Genomic DNA, 22981 nt, shown 5'->3' with positions numbered 1-22981 from the left:
CTTCCTTCAGGGCTGAGTTCAGAGAGCACTAAGTTTGCGGGCGGGAAGGAGTCTAGGGAAGTGCCTGTCACATTTCCACGTGCAGATGAATCTCATGGCCACATGGAACTTGATTAGGGATTCCGATCCAATGGGGCTTGGTGGGCCTGAGGATGTGCATTTCTAACGGGCTGCTGGGGGATGCTATGCTGATGCTACAGGTCTGAAACCACACTTAGCATTTCTTGCTGTGGCCTCGATTTCCTCTGTGGAGTGAGAGGGATAGTTCCCTATGAGAGGAAGCTTGGCTGGAGGAAAGTGGAAAAGATAGCTCAGGGTGGGGCAGGGTGGGGAGGGGAGAGGGAGATCCAGGGCTCTGACCTGTCTGCAAAGAGGGTTGCAGGGCTGCTCTAAGGGCTCCATGAGGACTGCAGACCTTGAATCTGTCTTGTCACTACTATGGGACTTTCTCCTCCCTAGAGGGCCCAGGGCCAGAGGTTTCGTTGAGGTTTGAGAGCAGGTGTTTGGAGAGTACAAGATGGAGCACTAAAGTGAAAGGAGGTTCTAGCTGTTGAAGGTGAAGACGATTGGGGTGCAGCAGCTCTGGGCAACGGTGAGGTCCTGGAAAGGCCATGGAAGTTTTGAGATAATCCCACTGCAGTAACCCAAACTAGGTAGTCCTTCTGGTCATCTCTCGTTGTGGATCAGAGCCTCCTTGGCCATGCCGAGGTAGTGTGTGAGGCTGTGGTAGAAATGAGGGATTGGAATGACAGGGTTCTGATGAGACATGATACTTCGATCCTGTATAATCTTTTATTTTATACCATAAAATAGTATGTCAGAGAGGGTTCTCCAGAGAAACAGAACCAATAGAATCTCTCTTTCTCTCTCTCTCCCTCTCTCCTTATTTTAAGGAACTAACTAGCTTATACCAGTGGTCCCCAAACTTTTTGGCACCAAGGACCAGAGCTCCTATGAGACTCTAATGCCTCATGATCTGAGGTGGAGCTGAGGCAGTGATGCTAGTGCTGGGGAGCGGCTGCAAATACAGATGAAGCATCACTTGCTTGCCCACCTCCTGCTGTGTGGCCTGGTTCCTAATAGGCCATGGACCAGAACTGGTCTGCGGCCTGGAGGTTGGGGACCCCCTGGCTTATATGATTGTGGAAGCTGCATGTCCAAACATCTGTAGGGCTCACCAGGAGGCTGGAGACCCAAGGAGGAACTGATGTTGCAGCTAGAGTCCAAAGGCCATCTGCTGACAGAATTCCTTCTTCCTCAGGGGCCTCAGTCTTTTTTCTCTTAAAATCTTCAACTGATTGGATGAAGCCTACCCACAGTATGGTGGGTAATCCACTTTGCTCAAACCCTACTGATAAGAATGTTAATCTCATCTAAAAAATACCTTCACAGAAACATCTAGAATAATGTTTGACTGAGTGCCATGGCCTAGTCATGTTGTCATATAAAATTAACCATCACAGGCAGTTAGATTTGTGTGGTAACCTGATTTCATAATCCAGCCCTATGTCTACAGTGAGTAAGAGAGAAGAGGGAGGAGTTTGTCTCCTTGTTGGAGGAAAAGTGAGGTTGGTGGTGATGATGTGCCATAGGAGGCATGTGAGGTATTCTGATGTTTTGAGTCTGTAAGCATTCATGGCACCAGTGTTCACGGCTGCTCCCAGACTCAGGAGTATTGTTGCTTTTGCAGTAGGGCTCCCATGGAGGACCCCATTTCCTTTCTTGGTTGGTTATAACCCATGGCTTGGTATAGCTTGGATTGGCATTCACCAGCCATAGCTGTGGTCCAGCTTGTGCCTTCAGTTCTCATGGTCATGTGGAATTAAAGCGCAGCCCAGAAATGACTATTTCACACCTTTGCCTTTCATTTCCGATGACTTCTACCTGGCAACTGGATACCACTATTTGAAAAATGCACCCTATTACTAAGTGGCTATACCACACTGATGCTTCCTTGGGGATGGAGCACTTTTGCCTCTCAGTTTGAGAATGTGGGCTTTTGGTGAGGGAGCGCCCAGGCCAAGGAAGAGTATGGCCGTTGAGGCTGGGGAACAGGTGTGCCAATAGCGGAAGTACAGGGGGAGGTGACACAGAGGTACATTCCAGGTTTACTCTCATATATAAAGCACATTCAGAATTTACAAGGTAGATACTCAAGGGCCTGGACTCTCCATTTTGAAGTAGATTTGAGATTGTATGGATGTGATGTTGATGGCAAGGCACTCACCAAAGGAGTCCTTTCTTCTCACATCTGCCCACATTAGAGGGAGGAGCGGATGTGAATATGTGAAGATGTGTCTGCCCCAATCCTGTCACAATTCTCAAGTCTTCTCATTAGAGCATGGCTGCTCTTGGGATGGGAAGGCGGTGTTTTCTTACTCAAACTACCTGTTCTGTTTGACTCCCTATACTTTCCTCCCACTCATTTCCATCCTTGTTGCCCTCCGGAGCCTGGCGAGCTTGGTGGAGGGACCTGGCACTTAGAGCACAGACTGTCATCAGCCATAGAATCTTTATTAATGGATCTTTATGACCTCGTGCCTGTTTTTGAAGCACTTTGAAATGAAAATCAGCCTCATAGGAACTTGCAGAGCTTGATGTGAGTCTGTGGTTCCAAGAGCTGGCTCTTTAATGTGCCATCTCTAGACAAAAGTAGACAGGTTTTTTTCTGAAAGGCCCTGGAAGAAAAAATAAGGAGGCCCTAGTTCCTCTGTGTGCTCAGAAGAGCTCTAATTGCCTGCCCCGCCCTCTATCTTGACCATGCTGGTTTGATCTGGTGATCTATCTTTCAAATCCAGTTTACAGCTCACCTTCCCTGCCCTCCCGGTCCACTTCACCTCATCCATCACCACTGGTGGAAGTACAACCACTGAGCACTTAGCATTTACTGCATTGCATTATAAACTGCCTTGTAAGAGTGTTGGATGCGTTTTAGCTATCAAAACCTAGGACTTTCGATTAATGACAGCAGGATTAGAGCTGGGGCAGTGCTCAGTGATTGATCCCTTCACTGGGGTGAGGCAGACATGGGCAGAGACTGAGGGGCCTCGTTATACAAGACGCACTGAGGGGAGCCAGAGCTCAGGTGAGCAGCTAGGAATGCCCTTCAGATTGTCTCACAGTGACAAGCCATGTAAGCTGAGTGACCTGGAGAAGCCAGGTAGGCTGTGGAAGGGGAACCCTCATTTTAGATGGAATCTGAGGAACTGATGGCCAGGAACTGGATTAGGGACAGAACTGGGGCCTAAGTGCAGGCCTATGGGGACCTGCCCTGAACTTGGCCCACCTAGCTACCCAAAGCACACACACAGATGCATCTGCCTATAGGTTGAGACTTTGTGACTCTGTCCCAAGAAATGTTGGGAACAGACAGTCAAGCTTGGATGCAGGAAAACCAAAAAGTCTTATTAGCAGCAGCATCTTTTCAATGCCCTGGTGTGATTGAGGGCAGGTATGTCCTCCCTCTCCTTAGGGTCCTTCAGTTAAGTGACTTCTGATAATTCCCCGAAGGTACCACCCTGCCCAGATTCACAGCCAGAAAACTAGGAGCTTTGCCTATGTTCCCACCAGCCCTTTTATTCCTGAGAGTGAGGGACTGACTTTAGCTCACCTATATTCCATTTGAAGGGAATTCTAGTCTGCACTCTATCTGCCCCAGCAGGCCATAGGCATGGTTCAGCTGGTCACAGAGGGCTGTCTTCTGGTCAGGCCTTTTAGGGCAGAGACATAAAGAAGCTGAGGCTCAGATAGACTAAACAACCTAGCTAAGGTCCACCAGCTAGGAAAAGGCTGGGCTGGAGGGTTGTCTACTGCAACTGCTACACCCTGCCTTGGCCTGGCAGAGGCATTTGGGAGAGTCTAAATATCATATAATGAAGTTTGCATCCAGACAGTCTTGCTGCATGCTTGCTGTGTGACTTCGGGCAAGTGATTTCACCTTTCTGTGCCCAATTCCCTCATCTGTGAAATGGGGATGATAACACTGCCTACCTCATAAAGTTGCTGTGCAAATTGAGACAGTGCAGTACATGGAAGATTCTGGCAGTTTCTGGCATGTAGATTGCTGTTTATGTGTTCATCATTATCGTCATCATCATTATCTGTAATGTCCTGGGTCTCCTGGACCACATTGCATCTAAATTCTTTTACAACAATGGGAATATTTGGGGTCAACTTTTTGTTTTCAGGTCAGCAGACTTGGTCACAGTGTGTCTTGATACTTTTTATCTGTTCCACATTGGGGTCATATAAGTCATTTCCTTAAAAGGTGATCATGGGCAGGGGTCTGGTTACGAGAGGGTGTGACCAGCTCTTTGGGCTTTGATTTTTTCCTTGCTGGAGGCCCTGTCCTTGACCTTTCATGTTAACTGTGATTCTCTCTGGTGGGTTCTGAGGGGCAGCCAGTTCTCCTGGCTATCCTCTTCTCATTCACCATCAGTGAAGTAAGGCACTTCAGGTGTTAAGTGAAGTCAATGGTGTCACCAGCTGGGAGTTCAAGGAAGCATCTCAAGCATCTGGACAGTTAGCTGGACGAGTATAAAGCATCTAAGAGACCTCACTTAGTTGGTTGATAGTCTCCTTCTTTCCTTTATGAGAACAACTTCCCAAGAATCTATTCCCCTGTGGCCCCTTTGAGGAGAGGAGCCTGGTCTTGAATTTCTTTGTAGCCCCTGCCGGCTGAGAGCATAGACTGACATTGATCCAGACCTAAAGATAGCTTTTCTGCCAACCATCTTCTTTCAGACAAAAAGTTGTTTATTGCTTACTGACTAATAAGCTGTGATTTCTGTGTTGCTAGAGGAGGCGCGCACGCACACGCACACAGGCGACACAGACCACACACCTGTTATATAGAGTTTGAGGTATTTTGCTGTTTTTCTGGTGTGCCATCCTCTCCTCACTCCCTGAATGTCTTTCAGTCTGGGATCTGTTATCTTCACAACCTCGCAGGCTACTCTTACCTGGATTTTGCAGCCTGGGAGGCCATTGGGGAAGCAGGCCATGTCCGATTCTATATGTTCCATTATGTAGAGATGAGGCTGAGAGCCAAGCTGAGCTGACTGGTCCCTTTTCCGGGTCTGCCTGCCCAGTCTTCTTGGCAATGGTTGTCACTGGGGCCACCCAGAGAGTGCCATGTACACCACTGTAGCTCTAGGCACTGAGCACCTCATACCCCCTCAGCTCTGCAGGAACTCAGGAATGAGGGGTGGGGCTTCTGTTATGTCAGTCCCATACGGCAGAGTGTGGAATACCCAAGTATGTGTGGTTTGGATACACTGCCCTGGGGGTCATCAGGCTACAGTGACAATTGTTCCAGCACTAACTCCTAGGGGCAGGAGCCCCATCTGTTCTCTTCCTCTGTGCAGTCTCTAATGTTTCTGTGGCCTGTGAGCTTCTCTCTTTTTCTGTCCCATCCACCCTAACCTGCCTTCCCACACTTATCTTCTGCCCTGTTGGGCACTGGGTGTCTGATTGGAAGTAATATATGTATTTGGCAGTGCCTGCTCCTTACAGAAGGTGCTTAAAACTTCAGTTGTCCTTCTCTCCAGCATCGTCTACATATCAGACAACAAGCCAAGTTAGAACCTTTTTTAAGGCAGAGTCTACCTCCTTGGAGTTTAAAGACCAACAAAAATAATGCTGACTTTCATAGCGATGACTATATTCGTATTATCTACCTATTGTGAAACTCCCGAGGATGTTGGGCATAGAGAGGTGAATTTTTATAAGCTGGGCAAGGTTAGGGAATTGGGCCCTGTCAAGGAGGAGTCCTGGGAGGGTTCTGCAGGAAGAGTCTGGGCTGAGTGAAAGCTCTGGAAGCCTGGCTGATGGTGATGAGGAATATACAAAAGGGAATGGAGCCAGAAAGGAGGATGGAGGGGCCAGCTGGGCCGACGGAATCTTTTCATTAGTTGTTACATTGCATTTTTAAAGGGCTGTCAAAGGCTTCTCACTTGACCCTTATGAAGAACTTAGCCAGCACCTGGAGCTGGATATGGGGAGGATTATTTTGACAGTTTTGGAGATGAAGAAACATGAGCAGTGTGCCCAGGGTACCGTGTCCATGTGTGGCAGAGCACTTCTGGTTTTCCCTTATCATTTACTGAATAGCCATCTTGACCCATTGAGGAGTGGGAATCAGCCCCCTGTTCCCCTGAAGCGCCCATGTTTCCCATTTCACCAGGGGAATTGTCTACTCTGGCCAAGAGGCTGACTCAACTCAGTCTTGATTGCCTGTGGGCAGAGAAGACGGTGCTGGTACAGTGCAATCTGGCCTTTTTTCTTCTTAATGTCAAAGGTCAAAAGCTGTTAAAAAACAAAAGACCAAAGAAACCAGCCCCAGGAATGAATGCTCAGAGGAATTGGGTGTGGACGGTGTGTGTGTTCACGTGCATGGGCTGGTTGAGTAATGGGCTGAAAAGGAGCAGCTGCCGGCTTGCCAGGCTCCGATAGCTGACAGCCCCCCGTTGAGGGGGCTCTGAGGGACCTTGTGGGCTGCCCTCCTCCCTTGGATCACCACACAGTAAATGAGATGATCCCTGCTGACTTCCTAGAGCCCGTCAGCAACCATTCTAATCTCCCTGGCAACCCCAGAAGTGAATTTACAGAAACATGGTAAAAATGAGGCTGCATGATCAATGGATCCCTGGACAGTCTCTTCCAGGAGACACAAATGTATATTGTAACAAAACTTTATTTTCCTCCGAAAATTGCCTACATGATTAATATGGCCCGACACAAGCCAAGCTGTTCAGCATAAAGAACAGCCGTATTTCTTGCTCTGTCTTTGCTGCTGCTTCACTCAATCCTTTCCTTCATCTCGTAGCCTTTGTTTTGCGCTCTCACACATTGTGCTCTACATTTTGCAGAATCACACAAGAAGGAGGATGTACTGAAAAGCACGAGCTCCGTATTCCATTCCACTTTGTTTCCACTTGGTATTTCTGATGTGGCTCAGACTAAGCATGTAACCAAATTCCCAGTACTCCCCAGACAGATTGTGGGTGCCCCATGACTGAGCCTTGCAGAGCATGTTCCCTGGGTATTCAGCCATCTCTTACATCACCAGGGGCCCGCAAAGTGGGAGGCATCCCAGCTATCTGCCCCTGAGTTCAGCCTAGATGAAAAGGATTTTCCCCTTTGGACCCTGTCTTTTGGGATGGGGTAGTTGCAAGCTGGGGTGTTTCAGGCAGCACACTTCTACACAGGCAGAGTATCTGCTTCCTTGATTATGATTATTTTCATGTGCGTTTTATGTCTTCTAGCATGTAAGCTCCATGAGAGCAGGGGTCTCTGGTAGATGTCTTAGCTTGGGTTTCCCCAGAAACAGACACTGACAAAAAGATCTGAGGGCATTTGTTTATCTGGGAGGTAGAGAGTTGAGTTGGGAAGGGAAGGGAGGGCATCTTCCAAAGGGGATGTAATGCAGATTGGTACTGTGTGCGATGGAAGCTTTATCCCAAGGGAGACTTAGGGAACGAATGCAAAACGCACCCCTCAGTGTCAACCTGCTCAAGGGCTGAGGGAGCTCAGGTATTTATGCATCAACCCCAGCAGTCTTCAGATGAGAGCTGATATGGGTGGGGTAACTGCAGGTGCCCATAGCAGGAAGTCAGGCAGGTGGGCACTGACATGTGGCCAGGAGATATGTGTAGGCATAGCAGCAGCCTGTAATGCAGTAGATGTGTGCTTAAGACTGATGCTTCCCATTCGTACAGGGTGGATAATTTGGAACAGGTGGGGACTAGATCCCTTAACACTCTTTTCTTTAGGTTTTATTCTCAGTTCTTAACCAAGAAGGGCCAAGAAGGTCCAATGATTCATGCCCTGGGAGGATGCGTATGAGGATTGGGTTGAAACCCTTACTGTGTCCAGCCATGGTCCTGTGCCTTCCCCCTTTCTCTGACTCTGCTCTCCTCCTCTTTTCTCCCCAGGTGTAAGGAGCTGAAGTATGCCAAGGAGCTGCCCCAGATATCCATCATATTCATCTTTGTGAACGAGGCCTTGTCGGTGATCCTGCGGTCGGTCCACAGCGCAGTCAACCATACGCCGACACACCTGCTAAAGGAAATCATCCTGGTGGATGACAACAGTGATGAAGGTATGGGGGTGGCCGACCTGCATGATTTTCTTGGAGAGGAAGATACAAGCACATAATATCAGCAGGGGGGAAATGCCACTTTCATTCCAATGCAAGCCCAGTGTCTTTGTCTCCTGTTCCTGGAGCCTATCTAGGGAATGGGAGACATCTAGGCAAACACTAGTTTGTTAGTCTCTGAGTCCTCTAGGGCACTTAAGAATAAATTACTGGTTCTATATCTAGACTGTTTTTCCCTCTTTCTATTACCTAAAAGAGATGACATCAAAGGACTTAATTCCTCCACCCTCCCACCTCCAAACCCATCTCTGTCATCTTTTTCTGAGAGGCAAAAGAAAAAGTGAAATTCTGTCTTGTGATGGACACTGCTCATCTTATAGCAGAATCTGCCACTAGGCCACCATGCCTACAAGGCCTTTTGGAAGTTAGCTCTATTAGGAATGGTGGCTCAATTAAAACTTGTAAAACAAGCAAATATTAGATGGCAATGACCAAAACCCTTTGTGGTCCTTGAAGACAAAAGCCTGGTGTCGAGGTGCTGAAGGAGGCGGTTTGGCTAATTGAGCCTTTGTGTTGGATCAGTGCCTACAAAATTCTCTGTGCTCAGGGCAGGGAGAAACGCCTGCAAGCTGATGACAGAAAAGAAAGCCAGTGCATGTGCATGATTAGGGCCAAGCAGGCTTATCTTCTGAGCAGCTGAAGGATTAAGGGGCAGGCTGAACTCCTTGGTCAACATACTGAGTGAGAAGGATCAACCTGTGTGCGTTCCTCGTCAAAAGTGGGCTAGGAGGAGGCGAGACAGGCCACAGGAGCTCCGGATGAGCCTGTCATGTTTCATTGACCCAAGAGCTGAAGTCCTCCTGCCCCTTCTGAGCCAGCATTACAGTCAGAAGAGAAGGGCTTAAGTTCACCTGGGTTTGGCAATAGGACACTCAGGGCACTGCTCCTCCAGGTTTTGAGGACAGATGGGTCATCTGCCGAATTTTTCACATCCCTAGTTTTCTCCCTTTACCTCTGGCCATTTCATTAGCTACAGATTCTTCTAAAACTGATACTGAGAGTCTTTTTTCTGTGGTCGAACCCGCTAAGTCGTCTCCCTGGCTGGCTCCCAGTGCCCCCTCTGTGGCCTCGCTGCATGCCCGATGCAGACCCCTTGCTTCAGCAGTACTTCCAGAACCCTGCAGGGGGTCCCTGCTGCACACTCCCCCAACCCCACCCCTGCATGTTCTGGCTAAGTCTCACTAGTTCCCCGGGTTTCCCGTATGGGTCGCATCCGTGGAGAAGACCGCTGACATCCGAAGGCCCTGCTCCGTGCCGTCTCTGCACCCTGTGTTATCCCTGTGGTTTACACTTCTGCACTCCAGGTTCAGGGCAAGACTTTGCTCCCCAGGGCCTGGCTGGTAGTTGACCTTGGGTGGGTCTCACCCAGGAAGGAGGGAGCAATGAAGCTGGGCAGGGCTGGGGAAGGGCAAGGTGCTCTTGGCAGAGTGGCCAGCGGCGCTGCGAGAGCAAACTGCCAGGGCTGTACTAAACTGGGGTCAGGGCTCACTGCCGGTGGGGCTCCCTCTCCCAAGCAAATCTCTGCAGAGCGCAGCCAGAGAGAGAAGACTGAAAGGCCAAGCCGGTCTCAACCAGAACTCAAGCTCCATGAGAGCAGGGCTCTCTGCTAGAGGTCTTAGTACTCAGTACTCAGTACTAAGTACTCCTGGATGAATTTCAGCCTTAGTGCTGAGTACTAAGACGAAGATTCTGGTGCATTAGTTTATTTGGGAGGTGGAAAAGGGAGCAGGGGATGTAGGACTGGGAAGGAAAGGCATCCCCCAAAGAGGATGTCATACAGATTGCTTCTGTGGGCAATGGGAGCTTCATCCCAATGGGGACTCAGAGATCCAGTGTAAAATTCACCCCAGGAGTCAACCAGCTCAAGGATTGAGGGATCCTGGGTGTTTATAGGCCTTTAGCATCAGATACTTTTACATGGGAACCTCCTGGATGAATTTCAGCCTCAGAAAGTCTGAGGTAGGGCTGAGGATTTGCATTTCTCAAAAACTTCTGGGTGATGCTGATTCTGCAGGTATCACTGAGTTAAGTACCATTTTAATGGTTCACACTTTAGGTTAAAATGAAGAGGTTGAGTGGGTGAGAAAAAGCAGGAAGAGGTATTTGGTCCGATCTAACCATAAAGTTAATTCTCATTTGTCTTTCTCTGTACCCCCAAACACCTAGGGGACCAAGAGTGGACTATATTAATGACATTTCTCTCTTTTCTTTTTTGGTTCTAGCCCCTATATTTTCTTCGGGCCAGAAGAGTCTTCTCTTTAATGGGAAGAGAAATTTAAATTTTTTTCTATTGAGATTTTCTTTGTGATTAGTAATATTGAGTTTTTCAAATGTTCTATAGACCTCTACACTGTAATCATGAAATTGAATTCTTGCCTGACATCAATTTTGTGTACTTAGAGAGACTATGAGTTTATCATCTTAAGTCTTTTTGATAATAGTGTTTTAACACCTTTACAATGACTGTTCCTGCTTGTGTCCCTAATAATGCTTGATTTCTGTATCTTGTTGTCAGTTTCTTTGGCAACAGAGATTTGTATCTGCATGGCTTCATTATTAGCCATGGTTGTTACCATTATATAATGTTCCCTTTATCTTCAAAATATACCTTTTCCCCCCTTGCCTTGCTTTTACTTTGTCTAGCATTAATGTTTTTATCCCTGCTTATCTTCTGTTTTGAGTTTGATTAAAACATTTTTTCCAGCTTTACTATTTTTCTGATCTTAAAAATAATGCATGCTCTTCGTAGCAAATTTGAATGTGTCAAAAAAAAAAAAAACATATAACTAGAAAAAAGCAAATACTTCAGAGACTACCCAGAAGCAACTGCTCATTTGCCTATGTGACCTCTTTTTAATGCCCATTTTACATAGTTAATATCCTATAATAAAAACAAGTTAATATTTATATTTTACCCCTGAATTGTGAAGCATGACATGACATTTCTCTTTTTATTAAAAGCTCCGAGAACATTATTTTAATAAGGGTACAGACATTTTAGGCTGGTTGAGACTGGCTCAGATAGGAACAATAGTCTCACACTTCCATGTTATCATGTCCATTCAAGATAAAAGAGGCTTTCTCAGAAAAAAAAAAAAAGAAGACTGGCCAAGAGAATGTGTAAATAAAACTAAGTGACTGGATCTGTGTGCACTGGCAAATCAGAGTCTTTCCCTTGTTAGATTATTATTACTATTATCATTATTACTTAAATTTAAATAATTTGTTTTATTAAGCTCGAACATTGACATTGGCCTGAGTTAAGCCCAAGTAAATTTTCTATACTCTTGTACATTAAACTGAAATCACTCAGGGAAAATTTTCCAGTGACTACTGCTCACCAAATCTAGTGGGCACTTCCCTGCTCTGAGCTGGCCACGCTGGCCATTGTTGGTGGCTTCCTTCCTGGCATTCTTCTCTTCATAAGGCCCTGACCACTCTCTTCTGATTCTCTTCTAACCTTCCTCCTCCTTAGCTCCCTGCTTCCATTGGGATCACTCATGATTCTCACCATCAAGACACTGGGTGGTTCCTCCATTGTGCCCATTCTGCTGCTCCCCAAAGCCATCCTTCCAGCCCAGAGCAACTCAGCTTCTCCCCTGAGCTCCGTACCTATGTTTTCTGTCTCCTAGATGGCTGCTCAGGGCCCCTCCGAAACTATATGCTCAGTTGGTCCAATGACTAAATTACCATTTTTCTCTCAGCCTCGGAAACCTGTTTCTTATTTTTATTTTCTGTCTCTGTGAAGAGCTTCACCTTCTTCTTGGTTGTCTCATCATCAAAGACTGGAAGTGTTTTCACACTTTTCCTCCTCTTCTCTTTCCCACCAGCATCTGGTTCATTACTCTTGACTGTGATCCTGGCGGGCCGTATCCCAAGCCACTGGTCTTTGTTCAGGCCCTCAGTATTATTTACCTTGAAATTTTTTGAGGGGTTAGGGTGCGCAGAACTATATTGATGGTAATTCTTAACATACCCATCATCTTTTGTTTATTTTTCCTTGTTTTAATTGAGATATAATTGACATAATGTAAAATACACCATTATAAATTATAGTTCAGTGGCTTTCGGTATATTCATAATCTTTTGCAACTATTACCACTATTTAATTCCAGAATATTTCCATCAGCCCCCAAAGAAATCCTGAACCTAGTAGCAGTCTCTCCAAATTCTTGGGCAACCTCTAAGGCAGGGGTCCCCAATTCCTGTGCCATGGATTGGTACTGGTCCATGGCCCGTTAGGAACCTGGCCACACAGCAGGCAGTAAGCAAGCAAAGGGCAAGGGAGCGAAGTTTCATCTGTACTTGCAGCCACTCCCCAGTGCTAGCATCACCACCTCAGCTCCACCTCAGATCATCAGGCATTAGATTGTCATAGGAGCACCGGTCCCTGGTGCCAAAAAGGTTAGGGACCAGTGCTATAAGGTACTTTCTATCTCTATAAATTTACCTAATTCTGGACATTTGATATAAATGAAATCTACAATATGAAGCCTTTTGTGTCTGGCTTTTTTCACTTAACATAATGTTTTCTAGGTTCGTCCATGTTGTAGCATTCCTTTCTATTGCCAAATAACATTTCATTATAGGGATATACCACATCATATTTATTCATTCATCTATTGATGGATATTTGCATTGTTCTAGCTTTTCGGCTAATAGGAATAACACTGCTGTGAACATGTATGTCGAAGTATTTATGTGAACATGTTTTCAGTCTCCCTGGTTATATACCTAGGAGTGAAATTGCTTAGCCAAGTGATAATTCTATGGTTAATGTTTTGAGAAACCATCAGACCATTTTCCACATCCAGGCTGTTTTTCACAGCACCTGCACCATTTTACATTCCTACTAGCAATGTTTGAAGGTTCCAGTTTCCCCACATTCTCACCAACATTTGTTATATTTCTTCTTTAAATTATAGCCACTTAGAAGATGGTATCTTGTGGTTTTATTTGTATTTCCCTAATGAATAATTATTTTAAGCATGTTTTCATGAGTTTATTTGCCACTAGTCTATCTTATTTGGAGAAATGTCTACTCAGATTCATTGCTCATTTTGAAAATGGGTTATTTGTCTTTTTATTTTTTGATTTATAATTGTTTTTTATGTATCCTGGGTATATACTCTTGTCAAATATATTCTGTAAGTATTTTTTTGCAAATAGGTCTGCAAATATTTTCTTCCATTCCGTGAGATGCCTTTTCACCATCTTGATAGTGTACTTCGATGCAAAAAGTTTTTAATTATGATGAAGTCTAGTTTGTCTACTTTTTCCTTTAGGTGCTTGAGCTTTTGGTATCATACCTAAGAAAACTTGCCAGTCCAACATCACATAGATTTACTTCTATGGTTTTTTTTTTTTTTTCTGAGAGTTTTATACTTTTAGCTCTTATTGATTATGAGTGAATGTTTATATGTGGTTTGAGTTAGGGATCTAAATTCATTTTTTTCCCCCATGAGAGTATTGAGTTGTCCCAGTACCATTTGTTGAAAAGATTATTCTTTCCCCATTGAATGGTCATGGTACCCTTTGTCAAAAATAAACTGATTGTAAATGTGAGGGTTTATTTCTGGACTCTCAGTCCTGTTTTTCTGATTATGGTCTATCCTCATCCCAGTACCACCCTGTCTTGATAACTATTCCTATGTTGTGAGTTTTTAAATCAGAAAGTGTGAGTCTTCCAAGCTTGTTCTTCTTTTTCAAGGTTATTTTCTATCTGGGTCCTCTGTGTTGACAAAGGAATTTTAGGACCAGCTTGTTCACTTCTGCAAAAAGGCAGTTGGAATTTTGTTAGGGATTGCATTAAGTCTGAAATTCAATTTGAGGAGTATTGTCAACTTAACAATATTAACACTTCCATTCCATAAATATAGAATAACTTTCTGTTTATTTAGGTCTTCTTTAATCTCTTTCAATAGTGTTTTGTAGTTTTCAATATACAAATCTTGCACTTCTTTGTTAAATTTATTAACAAATATTTTATTAGTTTTGATGCAATTTTAAATGGAATTGTTTTCTTAATTTTATTTTTGGATTGCCCATTGTCAGTGTATAGAAAAGTAACTGATTTTTCTTTCTTCTATATTGTTAAACTTGTTTATTAGCTATAATCATTTTGTACTTCTTATTTTCCAATTTGCATGCCTTTTCTCCTTTTCTTTCTTTCTTTCTTTCTTTCTTTCTTTCTTTCTTTCTTTCTTTCTTTCGCTTAGTTTTTCTGGCTGCTTTATTTTTTAAAAATGTACTTATTAATAAAATGTTATCCTACCATATCAAGAATAAGAACGTTGACTTATGTACTTTTGTAAATTTACAAAAGCCTCTTGTGGAGAAGACAGCTAAGTTATGAGAGAGCTCAGGGACACACAGCGCTCTTTCCAGTGGGGGCATCTGGCAGGGCTATTGTGTAGACCAGGTTGTGGGTACATGGCAAAAATATAAACAGATGAAATGGTAATTCTGTGATTTCTGCCTCTGACCTCATCAAGGCAAATTGCCTACCCCCAGGGGGAGGTCAAAGCAGACCACATCTGAGGGATGAAATGAATGTCCTCAGTGGATCCAGGCAGGGGCATGCAGAGAGAACTCAAACTTAGCCAGCGTTCAGAACATCCAATTATAGAGAAGAATGGGGACAATCTATCTTTATTCAGACATAAGATTCAGGGTTGGTGAAGATACAAAAAAAACCCATACTTTCATATACTTTTTGTGAGTAGTACCACCTATCTAAAGAACAAATTATCAATTCATAGTAAAAGTTCTTGTCCCATTCAGATAATCTATCCTTGGCTTAAAGCGAGATAAGTGTGCAGAAGAAATGATAATTACGGCACTCGGTGTGTCTGCCTTAAGTCACACTGCTCTAGTACAGACATATGGCTGCAGTGCTGATGCATCATTGTCACCTTGGATCTCCCTTCGCCACATTCCTGGGCATCTCCTTTGTCCCCCTCCTATTCTGCATTCCATGCTTTTCTCTCCCTTACTTTACCTGCTTATTTCAGTGAACTGCACAACAGGAAGCTGCTTAAGAAAGACTGCAAGGAAGGTAAAAATTGGTTGAGATCATCTATGTCTGAAGAAAGCTTTAACCTAATCATTTATGTGAATGGTGGCCTTGGTTGAGTTAGGTAATACTTTCCTTCAGAATTTTTATGGTTGTGCTCCATTATCTTCTATCTTTCAATGTTTTTAAAAAAGAACCAAAGACATTCAAATTTCTGATCTTTTGCATGTTAGTTTCCCCCATTTCTGGAAGCCTGCGGAATCTTCATGTTGTCCTCAGAGTTTTGAAATTGACAGCAATGAGCCCTAATGTGGATCAATTTTTACCCATCAAGGTGGATATTTAGTGGCTTCAATCTAGAATCTAATGTCTATCAGTTTGAGGAAATCTTCTTGGAATATTCCTTCCTATTTTTCTCCATTCTTTCTGCATCCCTCTTTATTCTATTATTTAATCTCCTAGATTGAACCCTGATTTTCTTATTTCTTCTTTGCGATCTTATCACTTTGCCCTGCTTTGTTTGCCTTTTCACATTTTATCTTCCACTCTTCTCTTCAGTAGGTTTTTAATTTCTGCTACTATGATTCTACTTCCAAGTACTCATTTTTATTCTCTGATAGTTTCTTTTTATAGCATATTATTCTTATTTAATGGAAGCAATGTATTTTCTTATCCCTTGAAGGATATTAATAATGTTTAACTTTGTTTTTTAGTTTTTCTTTCTTCATAATCTGTTTCTACAAGTCTCATTTTCTTTTATTATTTACTTTCTATCTTCCATGTTAGATGCTTTCCTTGGATATCCAATGATCCTGTTGTCTGTTCATGATTACCTCTTAAAAGGTGATTAAACAGCTCAGGGGCTGGTGAGGGGAAATGGAGAGTTATTGATTAATGGGTACAGAGTTTCAGTTTAAGAAGATGAAAAATTTCTTAAGATGGATGGTGGTGTGAATGCACTTAATACCACAAAACTGTACACTTAAAAATAATTGAAATGGAAAGTTTCACATTCTCTCTCTCTCTCTCTCTCTCTCTCTCTCTCTCTCTCTCTCTCTCTCTCTGTCTCGTTTGAGTTGGAATTCCTGCTTTTGACAGCAAAGGGGTCTGACACATCTGTCACTGTGGCTACCCTGTGAATCTGCTTTGCAGCTTCCCCAGTGTTGTGGTTGGTATCTCTTGTGTATTCCATGGGTTTATGTTATTTTCTTAAACCCCTTTACTGTAGTTTTCAGTGGCTTTTGAGTAGGGGACAATGTCAGATTAAGGAGTTAAAATCATCATCTCATCCTAAAAGTTCCATATTCATTTTTAAGAACTTTTAATGTGAATTGATAAATTCTTCTCCAGATATGTGGTACTGTCCCATGAAAAGCATATGACAGTATCTTTTTTCTGTATCCTTACCAACACTGAAGCTTATTAATCTTTGTCATCTTTACTGTTCTGATGAGTGAAAAATGGCATATTTTCAAATATGCATTTTGTTCATATTAGTGATGATAAACACTTTTTTATATGTTTAACTATTCTTTTTCAGGGATTTTCATGTTGATGACCCCTTATTCCTCTTTCTATTGGAGTCTTTATTTCTATCTTATTAATTTTCAAAAATTTTGTTATATTAAACTCATTTTGCATTTATTTTATAGGGATGTCTCTAAACTTTTGTTTCTCACTTTAATTTGTTTACAATATTTTTTGACAGACGTAAATTTTACATTTTTATATAGTCAAATCATTTCAGTTTCTTTCTTTTGAAGATGTTTAAGGAAGTCATTCATTATTTCTAGGTGGTACAAATATTCATATATGTTTTCACATAAATATTTTTTTCAAAATAAAGTCAAAATAGATTAAATATTTTTATATTAAGGTATCAGAGTTTTAACATAGAGACCCTTGTCTCGAGGTCTAATTATCTCAATTTATTTACTAATCCACTAATTTGAAATTTTGTTTTCATACAATATTTTAGATTTGAAAACATTGGGGCCGTATCACCGGAGGACTGCTTGCTTATAAAGGAGAGTAAAGATGAGGGAGGGTCCTAGCTCAGGTGACAGGATGGGTTTTGGTGCCCTTCAGTAAGAAAAGGAATGCTGTAGGAGAGGTGGGCTTGGGAAAGGGATCAAGTTCACTTTCTTGGATATGTGAAGTCCAAATTCCTGTGGAAGTTTAATGTGCCTTCAAACCTAAAGGATAACTTCAGCCTTCAAGTTTTCCTTAAAATAATATTAGAAGCATCTTCATTGCTGCTATTTTAATCCATATCTTATCAAAGTTTTTAATTATTTAAAAAGAATTTACCTTATTACTTTTTTTTTTTTTTTTTTTTTTTTTGTGCTAAGCAACAGCATATGGAGGGAAAAGTAGAATCAAAGCCTGTGTGGTCTTGGCCCATGCACTTACCTTTTCTAATCTTGAGTATATTGGGAATATAGTGGCTTTTCCATAGGGTTTAAATTGTGAGGTTTAGAGAAAATACTTGCAGAAGTTCATTATTCCAATCCTGGCAGTACAATAAAGGATATTATTGTTGAATTTGCTCATGGTATTATTTGATTTGCCAGCTCCAACTCTTTCCTCAATATTCTACTTCCGTTTCACCCCCTCTGGGAAGCCTTCGCAGATTTTCCAGCTGTGGCCAGGTTGAGAGGGCCCTTAGTCTCTGCTCCCAGGGCACCAGTGTGTAGTTGGGCTCAGCACTTGGCATGCTGTATTGCATTTGTGTATTTGCCCATCTCTAAACCCCTGAGTGCAGGAACCATAGCTCTATTTGTGCTGTGTTCCCAGGGCCTTGCACATTGCTATGCTATAGCGGTTGCTAAATAGGTTAATTTAAACTGCATTTGTGTGCAAAGTATTTTTTTCCTACTTTCTGTGACATCATCCTGGGAGTTTTAAATTTGACATCATTGTACACATTTTGGCTTCTACTCTACAGTTATTTTGGTTTAGAATTCAAAAATGCCTATCTCTAACAATTTCCATTTGAGTCTTTTAGTGATCTGGACCATACATCTTGTCACTAACCTTTCCCTGTGGAGCAAGCATTCCTGTTAAGCACTATTTTCGTTAGGTCTGTTGAGAGCAGGATGACTCGAGTCAGGAAATTTATTTTGAGTGGAATGATATACCCTCTGGACTTCCAAAAGGGATTGTGGATAAGGCACACTGGCATTGTTTGCTTTTCTTCTTGGTTTATAATTGCAGAGATAGGAGGAATCTTGTGTTTCGGGAAGATAATATTTTTCCTGTGTTGTTGAGGCTCTGAGTGAAGTAGCCAAAAGACACCTCATTATCACACATTTCCATGCTGGGCCAGGCGTCCTTGTTGGCACATCACCTGCCTCTCCCCCTGCCTGTAAAGAGCCTTTCTAATCAGAAATAATGCTTGTTTTTGTCCCCAACCAGATCACTGCAATGTGACAGCATTTGCTCTGTGGGTCTGTAATCACAAGTAGGTTGTACATTTACATTTCTTCTTGTGTATTTTTAGGTCATGGGAAGGAGAAGATAAGAAGGAGTATATATATCTTTACACAAGAAATAATGCGAGAATCCCAGCTAAAACTTCATATGCTAACTGGCTTTAAAAAACAATAGCAATGACTAAAAACTTTATTATTTTTAAATAATATAAATCCAAAAGAATTTGCAAAAATGTACAAGAAGTCTAATGTACTCTTCACTCAGTTTTTTTCCAATAGTAACATCTTATAAAACTCTAGTACATTACCACAACCAGGATATTGACTTCGGTCAATCTCTAGAGCTTACTCTGACTTCATCAATTTAACCAGTGTGTGTGTGTGTGTGTGTGTGTGTGTGTGTGTGTGTGTGTGTGTGTGTGTAGGTAGTTCTATACAATTTTATCACATATGTAGATTCTCGTAACCACCAACACAATTGAGATACAGAACTGTCAATCACCATAAAGCTCTCCCTTGCTACCCCTTTATAACCATACCCAATCCCCATCCCCATCCTTGACCCCTGACAACCTTAATTTATTCTCCACCTCTATACTTTTGTTATTTCAAGAGTGTTCTATAAATTGGTCCGTACAGTATGTAACCTTAGTGATCGGCTTCTTACACTCAGCATAAGTACCTTACGATCCATCCAAGTTGCTGTGTGCACGAGTTCTTTCCTCTTATTTCTGCTTAGTGTGCCATGGTATGGGCTGACCACAATTTGTCTTACCTTTCACCTGTTGAAGGACATTTGGGTTCTTTCAGTTTGGGGTTGGTCTTTACAAATAAAATTGCTATGAACATTTGTGTATAAATGTTTGCATGAAAATAAATTTTCTTGCCTATGGGATAAATGCCCAAGAGTACAATTTTTTGTTATCGTAAATGTATGTTCAAGCAAGCTTTTTTGGACATTAATTCTATTTTTGTGTCAACTCTTTGAAAAAAATCTGATTAATTTTTAATATTTCAGGCCAGCCTCCAGTTGGAGAAAAAGTTTTTATTTTGGCCTTGGAGACCAAGATACCAAGAGGAATAGGTTGCATTCCAGCAGTGCTAGAAGTAATCCAAAAAGTGTGTTGAAAGTTTGCCCTGCAATCAGACTCTGGGTTCCCATTAGATTGAAATCCAACAATATAAGAACGCCAGAAGGTCTGATACAACACAGGGACGGGAGCGAGGCTGGGGTAAGGGAAAGTTAGACCCAGGCACTCAGACACTGCCAGGGGCCTCTCTCCTTTGTGTCTGCTGTCTCTGAGTCCCTCCTTCCGCTGTGGGCTTGTGAAGCCTAGCTACCTGCAGTTCTCCAGGCCATCTGTAAGGAAACATGGCTGTGGATATGTCCTAAAAATGATGTTGTAATTATAGCTTCAGCCATTGGAGAGGGACAAGGCTGTCCATCTCTGGAAAGGGAAACAGTGCTCCGGTTTGGGTCAGATACCCTTTCTTGGATCTGTCAATTGTGGTCAGGGGGGCAGGATCATGCACAGAACCTCCACACCCCGTAACCATGGGGCAAAGCCTTAGAAAGGGAGAGACTGGGTGAAAAGCACACCATGGGCTTCTAATGTGGCAATATCAATGGGATTTGCACGTGGGATTCCCATAAGCTGGGGAAATAAATGAGGCCTTTGTGAAGGACATGACACTTGAGTTGGACCATGAGAGACAGAATTTCGACGTGTGGAAATGGAAGGATATGGCACTGAGGAAGAATAGGAATCAAGATCTAGAGGCAGAGAAGTTTGGGGCATATAGGGAGGTGTATAGATGGGATCAATATATAGGAATTGATCAGTGGAATAGAGAGTCAGAGAGAGTCCCAGTCAGAGATAGAGGGCCTTGCTGGGCCACAGGATTGAGGAGCGACAGTGTGAATAGACAAGTATTTGATGTTCTCTGACAATGGTAAGCAGGAGGGATGGCGAAGGCTCCTGGAACAGACTGCCTGAGGCAGAGATCAGCGAGCTGAGCTGACAAAATGAGATAGAGGGAGAGATGGAGTGCAGAAGCCCAGGGCTTGATGGAGATGGTTGTCAGGAAGGCCAGGTGTGGCTTTCACCTTTGTCCCTAAATGAGCAAGTTCCATCTTTAATCTCATTTTATTGGAAAAGTGAAGTGACATTGACATAAGCACCTGTAGATCACTTTAGCTGTGAGCTCTGTTTGCTTTGCTGGGCAGAGACTCTTTGGCCTCAGGCTGTGCTGCATTGGCCTGGGAGGGCCTGTGCCAGAGACGAGCACACGGCCTTAAGCAAACACATTATGGCAGGATGGCTGCCTGCAGAATCCCGAGTCCTGCCCAGGCACTAAACTTCTTCTTCTCTTACACACATGGGAGGACAATCAGCTGTGGGGCCTGCTGGTTAATTACCCCTGCGGGACATCCAGGAATACCTGAGGGGTACCGCAAATGCAAGTGGGCATGACAAGCCATCCCCTGGCCTGGGCTAAGTGCATGTCTCCTTAGGTCTTGACCACACCCTCTGACACTGGGAGAGGGTCACTGATATCCACTTTTAAAAAGAGGATGATCAGCCATAAGAAGAGATGAAATACTGTCTGTCATTTGTGACAACATGGATGGACCTTGAGATAATCATGCTAAGTGAAATAAGCCAGACAGAAAAAGTTGAAAATCACATGATATCACTTATATGTGGGATATAAAACTAAAAGCAACAAATGAACAGGACAAACAAACAAGAGACACATGAACAATAGACTAGTGGTTACCAGAGGGTAAAAAGGAAGGGATGGGGTGAGGTAGATGGGGTAGAAGGGGTCAAATATGTGGTGACAGAAAGAAATATAACTATGGGCGGTGAACATAATGGAAATATATATATGCTTTATTGTTAAAATGTACAGCTGAAACTTACCGAATTTTGTTAACCAATGCCACCATAAAAAAAATAATAATTAATTTTAAAATAAAAAAAATGAAGTTCGAAGAGGAAAGTGCCTTACCTGTGGCAGCACAGCCAGAAATGCCCGGAACTGAGGATTCAGCTCAGCAGTCCTAGTCCCGGAACCAGGCCTCTGCTGCCTCCCTGACCCCTAAGCCTCCCTCTCTTCTGTGTGTCCCAGCCTCTTCCAGTTTACCACTAACTCTCCTCCCCACACCCCTTCTACACCTTTACAAGCTTCTTCTGTTTCCTAAGATAGGTCTACTATCTTCAACCTATATAAAACTAGACGCATAATAAAAATGAATAATAATTTTAACTATTATTAAGTGCTTGCTATGTGCCAGGCGCTGAGCTAAGTGCTTAGTATGCATTATCTTATTTAAATACCCAAACCTCCATGTTGGGTAGGGACCATTATTATCTATATTAATTATTTACCCTGATGTCCTGCAGCCACTCAAGGTGAATGCTCCTGACCAGGTGTGTCCTTGCCTCCTCAGGTGCCTCCAGCTCAGTGTAATAGCCCACGATGCACCTGGCCTCATGGCACCCTTCCTCCTTGAGACCTTTCCACCTTCATCTTTTTCTACATCAAAACATTCCTGCCTTGTGTACTCTCTGTAAAATCAGTAGTACTTTTATAGTCCAAATGAGTATAAAGTGTGGGACTGTCAGGTGCGATGGTGGGCAGATACTATCAGGGCCGCTGTTCAGCCAGCATGTTCCAGTGTGGCGTTCCAGCCTACATCTGTTCAGCTGGTCAGTGTCTGTACTTCAGGTTTTTATATATCTTGATAGTCTCCTGGGTTAGAAGAGACATTAGGTTCTGCAGGCCTTTTGGGCACTAATACAAGCTGCTATTTATAGAACACTTTTATGCCACATGACACTTTAACATGCACCATTTTTTGTGAGAATTCATTAGCACTTTCCTTGTGCAGGGGATCCACGCTGCCTTTGACCTTGGAGAAATCAGAGTCCTGAATACAGAAGCCCCCAATTGCTAGAGAAAGGAGGACTGACCAGATGCCCTGCTTTAGTTATTCCATTTCTGGCTGCCAAGTGTGTTTAAAGAAAACTTGAAGTGAGCAAGCACTGAGATGTGACCCTTTCTCTCCAGGACTTCACATGTTTCGTGTTCCATTTTGCTCTTCACCCTCCCCCCTTAATGGCTGCGACTTTTGCTATTTCATGGGCGAGGTTTGCCAGCTTCAGTGCATTCAGAATCAATATCACAGTAAATAAGAGACATTATGAAAGAAAAAACACACTGCAACCTCTAGGCAGATCTTATTGTTTAAATTCACTTAGACTGAGCTGCAAATCCCAGACTTTCAACTGCCCTTTGATGGGGCAGGATAGGAGAATGCTCCTGTAATTCTGGGTAACAACTTGGAGGCGTCACCTACCTGTAGGC

At 43.1% G+C, this 22981-nt stretch overlaps 1 protein-coding gene across 1 annotated transcript in view; it reads left to right on the top strand.

Moving 5' to 3' along the window:
- GALNT17 (polypeptide N-acetylgalactosaminyltransferase 17) overlaps positions 1–22981 on the top strand; it is a 407486-nt gene that overhangs the window by 170992 nt on the left and 213513 nt on the right. The window contains exon 3 of the mRNA XM_036226062.1: positions 7935–8101. Within this exon, the coding sequence (XP_036081955.1) occupies positions 7935–8101 (167 nt within the window). The remainder of the gene's footprint in view (positions 1–7934; positions 8102–22981) is intronic.

The sequence above is a fragment of the Rousettus aegyptiacus genome, unplaced genomic scaffold, assembly GCF_014176215.1.
Source record: "Rousettus aegyptiacus isolate mRouAeg1 unplaced genomic scaffold, mRouAeg1.p scaffold_m13_p_8, whole genome shotgun sequence".
NCBI lineage: Eukaryota > Metazoa > Chordata > Mammalia > Chiroptera > Pteropodidae > Rousettus > Rousettus aegyptiacus.
The sequence above is the reverse complement of the archived record's forward strand: the minus strand, read 5'-3'. Positions and strand labels throughout refer to the sequence as shown.